The sequence below is a fragment of the Xenopus tropicalis genome, chromosome 1, assembly GCF_000004195.4.
Source record: "Xenopus tropicalis strain Nigerian chromosome 1, UCB_Xtro_10.0, whole genome shotgun sequence".
NCBI lineage: Eukaryota > Metazoa > Chordata > Amphibia > Anura > Pipidae > Xenopus > Xenopus tropicalis.
In genome coordinates this window covers 147,344,977-147,358,086 of record NC_030677.2, presented here as the reverse complement: position 1 = coordinate 147,358,086, position 13,110 = coordinate 147,344,977, and the positions used below count along the sequence as shown (strand labels likewise).

Below are 13,110 nucleotides of genomic sequence, written 5' to 3'. Positions count from 1 at the left end.
TAATTGAATTATTTGCCTAAAATGGAATCTATGGGTGATGGCCTTTTCGTAATTTGGAACTTTCTGGATTATGGGTCCCATACCTCTAGTATACATAAGGAAAACAGGAAAATAATAGTGAAATGTACTGGTTATTTGTGACAGTCTTTAAAATATGCCATATGCCAAAAGTATGCGGACACTTGCCTTTCCAGCATTCCATTGTAAAACAGGGAGTATTAATATGGAGTGGCTGCTACAACAGCCTATACCCTCTATTATTCTGGGGAGAGTACTGAAACCTTATCTAATGTTATAGTAAATAATTGATTCAAATTCAGTCCATGTAAGCAAAAAATAACATTATTTTTTTTAACTGACGTGTTTATTCATTTGGACGGTTACCCAGCCCATCTTCATTTTGAGTGACTTTTATTTTGTTATTTTGGGGTATCTCGAGTGTTTTTCTTTTTTCCCCACTCAGATCGGGAGGAGTGCTTTTGTGACCTCCTCTTCATCCCTGCCTTCCTTCCCCTCCACGCTTTCCTGGTCAAGAGATGAAAGTACACGAAGGGTTAAGTAGCTTCCAATTTAGATTCACTCTGTGGAGGCCCTGGCTCTCTCCACAGGGGCATTATAGCTCTTTTCTTTTTGCCCTTTCTTCTAACAGCCCTATTATCTCTGCATGAAGCAGCAATGCCCATCATAACACCATCTACCTCTACCCATTTGCACATCACATCCATGTAATGCTACCAGCACGATGATCACCATAACCAAAGTCACTTCTCTTTATTGGATAACTTTCATTCTAAGCCGGAGACCATACTTGCTGGTTATTCTTTTGTAAGAGGGTTAAACTGCACTTCAGTTCCACAGGCTGAAGAAGTTCAAGAGATATGGTTGGAAGGTGAGCACAGGATTTTCCTTCTTAACTGGTGTAGCTGATAGTAGATGTAAACCTAAACTAAGTTTTACTGAAAGCCCTACTTAGTGTAAAGATCCTTAGTGAAGCTGGAATGTGTTTGCATGTAGCAGCTGACCTGTTGCACTCAGATTAAATGGAGGAACTTGAGGAACCAAGCTGTTGTTTTTGTGACAGTAAGTAAGACTGCTAAGAGAGATCACTTACCAATGCCCAGTGTTTTGTTAGTGCTGTTCTACATTTTCCATGGCGCTTCAAACCAGGCTCTGCAGGAAGCAATTACTACACTCCCTCAGTCCAATATTAACTAGACAGGACTAGGGTGAAACTTCAAGCAACTACTGACGTTTATTGTGTAACTCGAAGGCCAAAAAGAACAGGGTATTTTAGTTGGCTGAAAATTATGCCCTGATGAGCCAGAAATGCATTTCTTTTTCTTTGTTTTTACTTTGTGCTGCAACAAATGTATTCTCTCTCCTCATTCAAAGGAAAATTTATGGAAGAAAAATGTTTCTTCATTCTAGGGATCAAAAGTAGAAAAGCAGAACAGCATGCCAGAGAGTGATTATGATAATACCATCCATGACTCTGAACATGATGATACAAGGTATGTCTGAAAATGTTCCACTTTCGATTGTTTGCAATAGCAACAAAAACAAATGCAATTTATTCTGGGAAATTTAAAACAACCAGTAACACATAGTTACATAGGGTTGAGTCCATCAAGTTCAACCCATCCAAGTAAACCCAGCACACACAACCCACACCTACCAATCTATACACTCACATACATAAACTATATATACAACCAGTAATACTAACTGTAGATATTAGTATCACAATAGCCTTGGATATTCTGATTGTTCAAGAACTCATCCAGGCCCCTCTTAAAGGCATTAACAGAATCTGCCATTACCACATCTCTAGGAAGGGCATTCCCCAACCTTACTGCCCTCACCGTGAAAAACCACCTACGCTGCTTCAAATGGAAGCTCTGTTCCTCTAATCTAAAGGGGTGCGTTGATTGTTTTTATGGGAAAAAAGAACATCCCCCAACTGCCTATAATCCCCTCTAATGTACTTGTACAGAGTAATCATGTCACCTCGCAAGCGCCTCTTTTCCAGAGAAAACAACCCCAACCTCGACAGTCTCACCTCATAGTTTAAATCTTCCATCCCCTCTACCAGTTTAGTTGCAGTCTCTGCACTCTCTCCAGCTCATTAATGTCCTTCTTAAGGACTGGAGCCCAAAACACAAATGCATCAAAACCTTTAAACTGCTTCTTTTATGGCAGTTATTATATACTTTTGCTTTTGGAATAAGACGTTGAACTTGCAAGGAGACTGGATTCCTTATACAATGTTTTTTGCATTGCTTTATTGAATTCACTGTTACACCTAAATCTTGTTGACTGGTAGGTTGCCTTAGCAGTATAATATATGAATGAACGCTTGCCTAGCCATAATGGCATCTTATTTAGGGGACTGTCTGGAACTCGCATTCCTAAATGTGTTGCAAAGAGTTGTAATTGCTATATTTCAATGATAAAGGAGGTGAGATAAAATGCTGGCTGTATAGCTCTTCTTGAGTGCAGCTACACAGTGTAGAACAGCCAAAAAAAAGTGAGCATTTTCATGCCGATCCCCAAACCTGTTATACCCGTGAGCCACACTCAAATGTAAAGAGAGTTTGGGAGCAACACAAGCATGAAAATTTTCATGAGGGTGCCAAATAAGGGCTGTAATTGGCTATTTGGTAGCCCCTATGTTGACTGGCAGACAATAGGAGGTTCTGTGTGTCAGTACAACTGTGTTTCATGCCACCAACACTTGCCTCCAAGCCAGGAATGGCAGCTACGTTGAGGCCACTGGGAGCAACATCCAAGGGGTTGGTGAGCAACATGTTGCTCACAAACCACTGGCTGGGGATCACTGCAAGTGTATGTTAAAGGAAAACTATACCCCCAGAATGAATACTTAACGAACAGATAGTTTATACTACGTTAAGTGGCCTATTAAAGAATTTCACCAAAGGTATATATCTGTAAATATTGCCCTTTTACATCCTTTCCCTTGAGCCAGCATTTAGTGATGGGCTGTGTCCTCCCTCAGAGATCACCTGACAGGAAATAATGCAGCTCTAACTGTAACAGGAAGTAGTGTGGGAGCAAAAGAGAAACTGTGTCCTTAATTGGCTGATGTGCCCTAGCACGTATGTGTGCTTGTTTGTGTGCACTGTGAATCCTATGATCCAGGGAGTGGCCCTTAATTTTTAAAATGCCGGTTTTCTATTTAGGAGTACCCAATAGCTCATACTAGTAAAAAATATATATTTGTATGAAAATGGTTTATTTAGATGAAGCAGGGTTTTACATATGAGCTGGTTTATGCAATATATTTTTATAGAGACCTACATTTTTGGGGGGGTATAGTTTTCCTTTAAAGTCAACTACCATTTTAAATACAAACAAGAACCATTTTATTTTTTGTGTTACTGGTTGTTTATAATTAATTTGTAGAAAGCTATTATAAATTGACCTGTATGGCACATTGTCCTCTTTGTTCTACCCAGCGCAAGCAGGAAAGGAAGGCAAAAAAGTATGGCATGGCAAACCGAGGGTTCTATCCCTGAAATAGCAGACCCTGATGTGGACATTAGTGTCGTTCTACCTAGCACTGAGGATGTGATCAGGAAAACTGAACAAATCACTAAAAACATTCAGGAGCTCCTGAGAGCCGCTCAAGAGAACAAGCATGATAGGTAATGAAAATAGGACCTGAGCATTCATTCTGCAATTGGGCTTTACAGTATGTGAATCACATGTTCCCTAATATAAAGATGGTGCACAGTTTCACCTTTCATTATGAAATGTCACTGCTCTTCTTAAAGCTGTAGCTGTGTTATGGTAACAGATATAGGTTCATTAGATTTGTGTAAGCGCCACGTGCGCTCACATTGATCAGCATAAGCAGCTAATTACTTCTGTTCATCTATAGTTAAATTCAGTTTGCACAGTGAGATGGATTTTTGCTGGTGGTTGTATGACATCTGTGAAATAGCGTAACTATTAGTTTATTTAAAATGTTGTTCTTGTGCCTTTGGGCAGAAGGTATTAGTTCGCTCAGTGGGGTAATATAGCATGGGGCTACATGTTGGCTCAACCCAGGCATTGCTTTCAGGGATATTAATGTATCAGTGAAAATTGTTAGTCAGTCTGTCGTCCTTTGATGCCTGAGAGGATTTAAGAAATAAAGCAATGAAATGAGTTGCAGGCATAGAGGCCTTCTTTGCAAGATTTTAGTGGGTCAAGCCATTCTGACAACTTGATATTTTTTCTGGGCCTGGTGTTTCATTAGTAATACCTGTATCAGGATAGACCTGACTTATTGCCTATGAATGTAAATCTTTTCTTTCTTTCTTTATGTTTTGCTAATTTCTTTTTCTTATATTTACTTTCTTTATGTTTCGCTAATTTTTTTTCTTATATTTACTTTTTCTTCTCCTTTGCCATGTCCACGGCTTATCCTGTCTCAGGCCCTTTGAACGGGAAAGTGTGCGCAGGCTGAGGCATAGCCTTGGCTGTTTTAGCACATTGGTTCCTTGGTCAGAGAAAGCTCCCCTGCAGCCACTGACCCTCCAGCAGCCTGACTCTACCTCCTGGTACTCTGGCCTCTGTCCCTGTTTTCCAGGCACAGTGACCTCTCTTTCTTTGCCTTATTTCTGTCTCTCCTTCTCCTTGCTAATAGCCAGCATGGCCAGTGGTTGAAGTAACCTAATTATGTACCATGCACAGACCAAAGCTATTGGAATACTGCATTGTGGCAGAATCTGTGCAGTGGTAAGTTAATTGGGGCTAAATTGTTAATTACAAAGGTAAATAGTAACAAGCAGCCCTATAGTATTTCATTCTACCTCTGGTCATGTTCCATCCAAGACAAACGCATGTGCAAAGTGTGTTACATAACCAGCATCTACCAATGGCATTAACCCAATCTGTGATCTATAGATAGACCCTATTACTATACTAGTTAGAAAGAGAGAGAGAGAGAAAGAATGCATTCACTACAAGGTGAATTATAGGGGTTTTTGATTTTAATATTTGAGGTGCATTATCTCATATATTGCAAATATAACTGGTTATTAGAACTTTGTGTGTCTTGTTAACGTTTTTTTCAGCTTTATGCTTTATACCTTTAAGTCCAAACAGTCTTGTCTGTTTAAATCCCCCTCTTCCCAAATCACAAAAATTTTGATGTGAAAAAAGTTACTTAGGCCCCCCCCCCCATACCAGAGGCAGAGAATGCACGCCAGCTGTGCCACCACAACACTTGGGCACAACACTTACGGAAATGACGCTGCCAAGAAGCACTGCTCACTGATTTTTTCATTTCTGCCCCTAATATGGGGGCTAAGTAACTTTTTTACAGGCAAAATAATGCAGTTTGATAGGAGACTGGGGCTAAATACTAGGCTATACAAAGCAAGAATATTTTGTACATGTAGGCACAGGTGCTCAGAGCATGCAATATATCATGTAAATATTAGTCAGGCTTAAGGTGCAGACATCTCATGCAACAAGGTATCTTTTCCTTTAGTAATGTTATATCCACTTCTGTGTTTACTTTGGAACTAAGTGCTTAATGGCCACAGGTTTCGTGTTGGGATCAGCCATTGGTCTTTCCTATCACAACTGTGGAACTCTATCAGTGTTTTTGTATTAAATACATTTTATACATTTACAGTGGGTTATAAAAGATTGACAAGCCACAATAATTCACCTTAGAACAGGTAATGACAAGTGATTCTGACATACACTCTATGGCCAAGTATTCAGGCGCCTGCAACATATGTTTCCCAAAGGTATTAATGTAAAATTGTTACCTCCCTTTGCTGCTGTTTCAGCCTGTACTCTTTTGGGAAGCCAAATGAGCATTAGTGTATCATTGTTCCCCCAAAGTAGGACATAGTTGTGTTCATAATAATAGCAGTCTGACATATCTAACCTGACCAATGACTGTTTTTGGTAAAAATTAGATTTCTGTATGGCAAATAATTTACTAGTAGGTGTAGTAGAGTAATAAAAAAACATCAGACCCAACAGTCATGACATGCATGCTGCTGATTCTGTGTAATTGAATCATTAATTGATTCAGTTATACAGATTATTGTTCAAAATAGCAGTGTGGAGTTCAGGTAGTGAGATCATTCATTCTGTGTAAAAAAAAAGTGCCAATTACAGCCCTTATTTAAGGAAGAAAGGCAGCAAATGTTGTGCATGCTGGTTATAGTGCAACTCTCTCTGAAAATGGGTCTTTCCAAACATTGTTCAGAAGAACAGCATACTTAGATTAAAAAGTTGATTTAAGGGAGAAACATTTAAAGAAGTGCAGAAAATGATAGGCTGCTCAGCTAAAATGATCTCAAATTCTTTAAAATGGCAACCAAAACCTGAAAGGTGTGGAAGAAAACAGATAGCTACTATTTGAATGAATAGAAGAATAGCCAAATGGCAAAGCCAATGATCATCTCCAGGGAGATCAAAGAAGGTCTAAAGTTACCTGTGAGTACTGTTACAATTAGAAGACGCCTATGTGAAGCCAAGCTATCTGCAAGAAGCCCCTGCAAAGTCCCATTGTTGAAAAAAAGACACGTGCCGAAGAGGTTACAATTTAAAGAGAAATGGTGCATTATTTTGTGGACTGATGAAAGCAAGATTGTTCATTTTGGGTCTAGAGTTTGTCAGACGACCCCCAAATACTGAATTCAAGCCTCAGCAAGTAAAGCATGAAAGCATCATGATATGGGGATGTTTCACATACTATGGTGTTGGGCCTATTTATCACATACCAGGGATCATGGATCAGTTTAAATACATCAAAATACTTGAAGAGGTCATGTTGCCTTATGCCGAAGAGGGAATGCCCTTAAAATGGGTGTTTCAACAAGTCAGCCACCCCAAACACACCAGTAAATGAGCAACATTTTGGTTTCAGACCGACAACATAGACGTTATGGAGTTACTAGCCCAATCTTGAACCTTAATTCAATAGAAAGTGTGGTGACATTGGCAAAACCAAGAATGCATAAGAACTGTGGAATGTAGTCCAGTCATCCTGGGTTGGAATACCTGTCACAGGTGCCAGAAATTGGTCGACTCCATGCAACGCAGATGTGCAGCACTTCTCAGAAATGGCTTATACAACTAAATATTAGTTCAGTTATTCAAAGGAAAGCAAAATCTTTCTGTTTATACAGTTAATGTTCAGTTTGTAAAGATGTATGCAGACACTACTATTTTTCTGAACAGCCCAATATTCCCTTTTCTTCACTTTCTGTAAAGGAATAACACAAATTTGATTCATTGTTCTTCATGTTTTGATTTGGAATAGAATGTGCAGTGTTCCCAATACATTTGCGTGTATGGAAATAAAAGCTATTATAAGGATTTTGAGCTTTATTCACGTTTTTAAACACACTGCTATTATTCTAAACACAACTGTATATATAAGCACGCAGGCATATAAAACAAGAGTTAAAGGTGGCCATACACGCACCGATATTATCGTACGAAACCTCGTTTCGTACGATAATCGGTGCGTGTATGGCATGTCAGCGAGCCGACCGATATCGCAGGATGCTGCTGAAATCGGTCGGCTCGCCGATCGGCCAAGTTAGAAAATTTTGATCGGGCGCCATAGAAGGCGCCTGACCAAAATTCTCCCTTCAGAGCTGAATCGGCAGAAGGAGGTAGAAATCCTATTGTTTCTACCTCCTTACCTGCCGATTCAGCCCTGAATGGTGTGTGGCGGATCTGACAATGTTTCGTGCGACCGACGGTCGTACGAAACATCGTGAGATCGCCACGTGTATGGCCAGCTTTAGAACAGTGTTTTAGCTGTCCCCAAATGGCCTTTGTGTCTGCAAACACACATGATTATTGCCCATAACTTCTCATGCTTGCACTTATCCCTTTGCTTAGAGAACTAAACCAACACCATCCTTAGCACCCCCCCCCCACCTACTTCCACTGCCTTCCCCCCCTCATTCCACAAGAGGGAGCTAGTAGGGAAGGCATTGGGGCTGCTGCGGGTAAGGACACTTATTACAGGTATCAGACCCCTTATCCGGAAACCCATTATCCACTAAGTTCTGAATTATGGGAAGGTCATCTCCCATGGACTCCATTATAATCAAAATTATAATCAATTAATTAAAAAATGTGTAAATTATTCCGTTTTGTGTTTTTTTTTTTTTGTTATAATAAAATAGTACCTTGTATTTGATCCTAACTAAGATATAATTAATCCTTGTTGGAAGCAATTTCATGTCTTGATGTTACTGTTCCTTTAACTTTTACCTAAAGTTTTTTAGGTATAGAGATCTAAATTACAAAAAGACCCGTTATCCAGAGAAACCCCAGGTCCCGAGTTCTGGATAACTAGTCCCAAACCTGTATTTTAATTTGACAAATATGAATTGGTATTTTTGTGATTGAAACCTTTTCCTCATAGGGTTGCATATTTATAGCTCTATATTTCTAAACAGAGAGTACATAAATAAATAGACTTGCCTTTCTTTTGTTTTTTTACCCAAATTATAAGTACAACCATTTCCTTTATATAGTCACTGAAAAATCATAAATAAGTGCCACCCAGTTCCTTTATGTCACAATGCACCGTTAGGCATTGGGCTGCCCTAGATTTTATATGTCTAATCATCAGCCCATATACAAGTGTTCCTGGCAGCATCTCCTGCTTTCCCAAGCCTCTATCCTGTTTAGCCACTAACTGGGCAAGGTAAATGGGTGCTTGTGCCCATTCTTTGAGATCCAGGTTGTGCATCCTTTATTTTATGTGGGATTTTGCTGTGCTGTTATGGCAACCATGCATGGAGTCCCTGGTGCTTCCATTCTTACTGAACTTCAACTTACAGCACCTCTGACAAGGGGAGATCTGGGAGTTGTAGTTTAATATCAGCTTGAGCACCCTTGTCACAGGCGACTAATCTCCCCGAACTACCATCCCACCAGCGAACATGTAAGTCGCCGGTGGGATGGTACACGCTGCGCAGACGATTTCGGCAAATCGCCGAAATTGCCTCGCGAGGCATTTTTGGCGATTTGCCAAAATCGCGTCGCCGCGTATGACATCCCACCGGCGACTTACATGTTCGCCGGTGGGATGGCAACTGATGGCAACTCGGGGAGATTAGTCGCCCGCGAACAGGGAGATTTGTTGCGGGCGACTAATCTCCCCGTGTGCCAGAGCCCTTATAGTATTTAATTAGATAAGTCTGTGTGCTTAACATTACACGTGTGCAGTGTTTGCTTTATAACCCAAGTATTCAGCACATTTCCTATATTGGTGTGTCTGTTGCAGTGTACAAGAGTGATCTTTTATGCATGGACTTCTGTATTTTAACTAGGTTACATGCTGGAAATCTAAATAAGGCTTTTAAAGCTAAATGTACAGGACCATTAACTCTGAATGGCGAATATATACCTGTATATTACACAAGAGCCATGAATATCCTGTAAATCATATTCTTAAAATCTGTGCTTAGTGGTGTCATCAGTTATAATTGGTACTCAGTGATGTAAGTTCTGTCACATGACTCATTGAAACTTGTGTATTATAATAAATAATGACTCTTAGATGTCAGAAGCACAAGCAGTGAGATGGATAGTGTATTAGAGCTGTCACACAACAAGCCAGCTCTGACCCTGCATCTAGAAAGCCAGATTGCTGAGAAGGGGATAATGTAAAGCAACCGAGTATTACAGAAATTGTACAGAATGTTTACTTTATTTTATTTTGAAAGTTTCAACATATAAATTTCATCTTGGTTCTTATGATTACAGTTTCACGCACTCCCAGCTTTGCCCTTAGCAAAGGCATGCCTATGGTATACTGCATTTTCCACGCACTTAATTCCACAGGCAGCTGCAGCCTCACTGAAACCGGGAAGGAGGACAATTGAGGAGGGCACAAATAACACACAGCTCAGTAATAGTGCTAAAGGGGTGCAGGTTTAGGGTAACTTTAGGAGTAACATTGCTGTTTTGAATTTATATTAATATTTACCGTAGATTGAAAGAGCAGCCATGACTGTATCCCAAGTCTGTATGATCCATTGCTTGATGATTTCATGTTCTCTTCCTACAGCTACATACCATGCTCAGAAAGAATACACGTTGCAGTAACAGAAATGGCTGCCCTTTTCCCAAAGGTAAGACATATCCTGCACCAAAAGTGCTTGTGTTACACAGATTAGCACTAGAGGCTGTGTGTGCATACAAGTTACACAAGTGAGTGCATGCTGTGTGACATAGTATAACTGCAGTGTTACAGAGTTGCAGTCATTTACAGTATTTCAATATCTGAAGGCTGTTTTTTTTTTTTTTTTTTTGCTGATGTCACACTGGGCAACCAAGTGCAAACTAGACCAACCCATCAGCTTCCAAGATGGAGTGTATAGAAGTGTCATCCAAGACGCAATCCATACATGCCTCTGTAGTGTCCTGATGATGTGTTGTCTGTAAGGCCCATCCAGCACAATATGCCCTGCTGCTTTCAGGTTTCCAGCCATATTTGTGGCACACACATTCTGCTTTGGAAAGCTGAGACCTTACAGTTACACCGGCATATTCCCGGCGCACATTTTCCATGTACTTGTTTCTATGCAAACTGTTAACCACTAAATTATAGCTGGATTTGTATGAATGTGTGTATATATATATATATATATATATATATATATATATATATATATATAATATATATATTCCAGTTTGGCGAGATTCATTAATATGTCACTTTACATAGTATAAACTATCTGTTGGTTTAGTATTTATTCTGATTATCCATGTGCCAGAGCTGCAGGTCAGGCTTTGACTAGGATTGAAAATAGGCTCTGGCATTTCAAAAAGACAGAGACACAAACAGCCCCCACCAGCCCACTAAATAGTGACTGTCTATAGAAACTTACAGCAGCCCCTCTGGCATTTGCCAGAACCTACCCATTGCCTGTCCAGGTTTGCTGCAGGAAGCGCCAGGGTTTGCTTTATTTCTAATGGAACTAATATTCCCTCAGAAGCCCAAATCTGATATGGTGAGGACCTCACTACGACTTCTAACATCCAGTGCTTATCGGCTGCAGTCAGAATGCAAGAAGACCCTCCCCATGGAGTCGAGTCAGACCACCGATATCCAGCTGGTAACGCAACAAGTCATCCAGTGTGCTTATGACATTGCCAAGGCTGCAAAGCAATTGGTCACCATAACAACCAAAGAAAACACCAACTGAGTGTCCAGAGACTTCTTTATTTTACACACGCGAGGAGTTAAATCCGAAGAAAGAAAACAATATTTTTTTTTAATTAGTACTTCTATTTTCTCTTTTTTTTATTAAATTTAAAGTGACCGGTTCATCTTGAAAAAAAAAAAAATCAGTATTATTTTTTTGCATGTTGGTTCTAATGGTGACTAATTAATTTATACCACTGCCTTATTTGTAAACTTGTTTTTCTATTATGGAACAAAATGCTGGCAATTGGAAAGTATTACGCCAATAAGTATTTAGTAAATATCTTGTATAACATTGTTAGAATACAGCGTAAGAGTCCCACGGCTGTATCATGCACTTATTATAGTGTGTCATTGCCAGTGCTGCATTTGTATCCCTCCATTTGCAACTATTTTTCTAATCCTCTTTCTCTCTATCTCTTGGTTTCCATTACTAAAGGCGACTGTCATGTTAGGTCAAAATCAGGATTTTATTGCCAAGAGGGCCATCACATTCTCGTAACAGCGTGTGTATGGTCCACATGCTTACAAAGGGTTAATAAAAATATTTATTTTACTGGTGTTTCTACTACCTCACTAGTATTTGTATCTTCTTTGTCAGTATAAACAGCTGAGCCCAAATGGATATTTTCTTGCACCGTAGCCCCTTGTTTGTAGGCCACTGTGCTCCAGATTTGAGTGCAAAGAATACAGTGATACCTGCATTCAGCAGCTCTGTATTCATGAGGGAGGTGCTGAGGGCCGTATGTGGCCCCCGTGGAATCAGGTATGTCTCTGTAAAAAAAACAAAAAAACATACACTTAAGGGCTCTGGCACATGGGGAGATTAGTCACCCGCGACAAAACTCCCTCTTCGCGGGCAGCTAATCTCCCCGGATTGCCATCCCACCGGCGAGAATGTAAGTCATCGGTGGGATGGCACACGCTGCGCAGGCGATTTCGGTAAATCGCAGAAAATGCCTCGCGAGGCAACTTGCGATTTGCCGAAATCGCCTGCGCAGCGTGTGCCATCCCACCGGCGACTTACATTTTCGCGGTTGGGATGGTAGTTTGAGGAGATTAGTCGCCCGTGACAAGGGAGATTTGTCGCGGGCGACTAATCTCCCCATGTGCCAGAGTCCTTACACATACACCCAACTGAATGATCTCTTGTCAAATGTTTTATCTTCCCTTTAAGATGGTTAGGTTATGGGTGATGGGAGAGAAAAAGGTAAAGCAGAATATTGGTGCCCTGAACATTCACTCTGTGTGTCCTTGTCCTTCACTCACTTACAGCTGGGCGTAGTATTTTGAATACGACATTATTGTAGCCATATGCAAAAATGACAGCTTCCATTTTGGTAAATCCTCCTGCAAGTTGGGGCACATGGTTATTTGCCCTGTTTGAATGGTGTCACTTCTGGTGCTGTGTTCATAATGGCATTGGCAGTCAATGTTACTACTGATGTTAACCCCGGAAATTACAGGCAAGTCCAGGCATCAATTCCTGTGCTTGTGTGTAGTCAGAGCAGGCTTACAGATACTTGGAAAAATAAGCATGTGTTGGTGAATGTATATATAATACACAAGAATGTCAGGAATATCCTGTAAATTGTATCTTTATAAACCGTGATTTGTGATGTCATCAGTTATAATCAATCATCACTTAGTGATGTAATTTGTCACATGACTCACTAAAACTTGTGTATTATTATAAAGTACTCCCTGTTCTAAAATATAAGATATTAGAAGTCACCGCGGAGTTCCATAACCTGTATAAAAGCATTCATCCATGTGCCTTTTTATAGTCATGGGACTCCTTGGTGACTTATGATATCCTTATATTTTACAATAGGGGTTACTTTATGCAATATATATTATAATGCCCTAGAACAGTGGTTCTCATCCTTCCTAATGCCGCA

General features: G+C 40.1%; 1 protein-coding gene across 9 annotated transcripts in view; it reads left to right on the top strand.

Annotated features, from left to right (window-relative positions):
* The window catches only part of git2 (G protein-coupled receptor kinase interacting ArfGAP 2), a 63,918-nt gene extending 52,138 nt beyond the window's left edge, over positions 1 to 11,780 (top strand). For 3 of the 9 annotated variants that reach the window (XM_031900258.1, XM_031900268.1, XM_031900263.1), the window contains 6 exons: positions 464 to 553; positions 1,429 to 1,511; positions 3,477 to 3,665; positions 4,440 to 4,565; positions 10,070 to 10,133; positions 10,998 to 11,780. In XM_031900258.1, coding sequence (XP_031756118.1) covers positions 464 to 553; positions 1,429 to 1,511; positions 3,477 to 3,665; positions 4,440 to 4,565; positions 10,070 to 10,133; positions 10,998 to 11,210 — 765 coding nt within the window. In that variant the 3' untranslated portion in view covers positions 11,211 to 11,780. The remainder of the gene's footprint in view (positions 1 to 463; positions 554 to 1,428; positions 1,512 to 3,476; positions 3,666 to 4,439; positions 4,566 to 10,069; positions 10,134 to 10,997) is intronic. The other 6 variants (XM_031900294.1, XM_031900274.1, XM_031900280.1 and 3 more) reach the window with 4 other exon arrangements.
* The last annotated feature ends 1,330 nt before the right edge of the window (positions 11,781 to 13,110 follow it).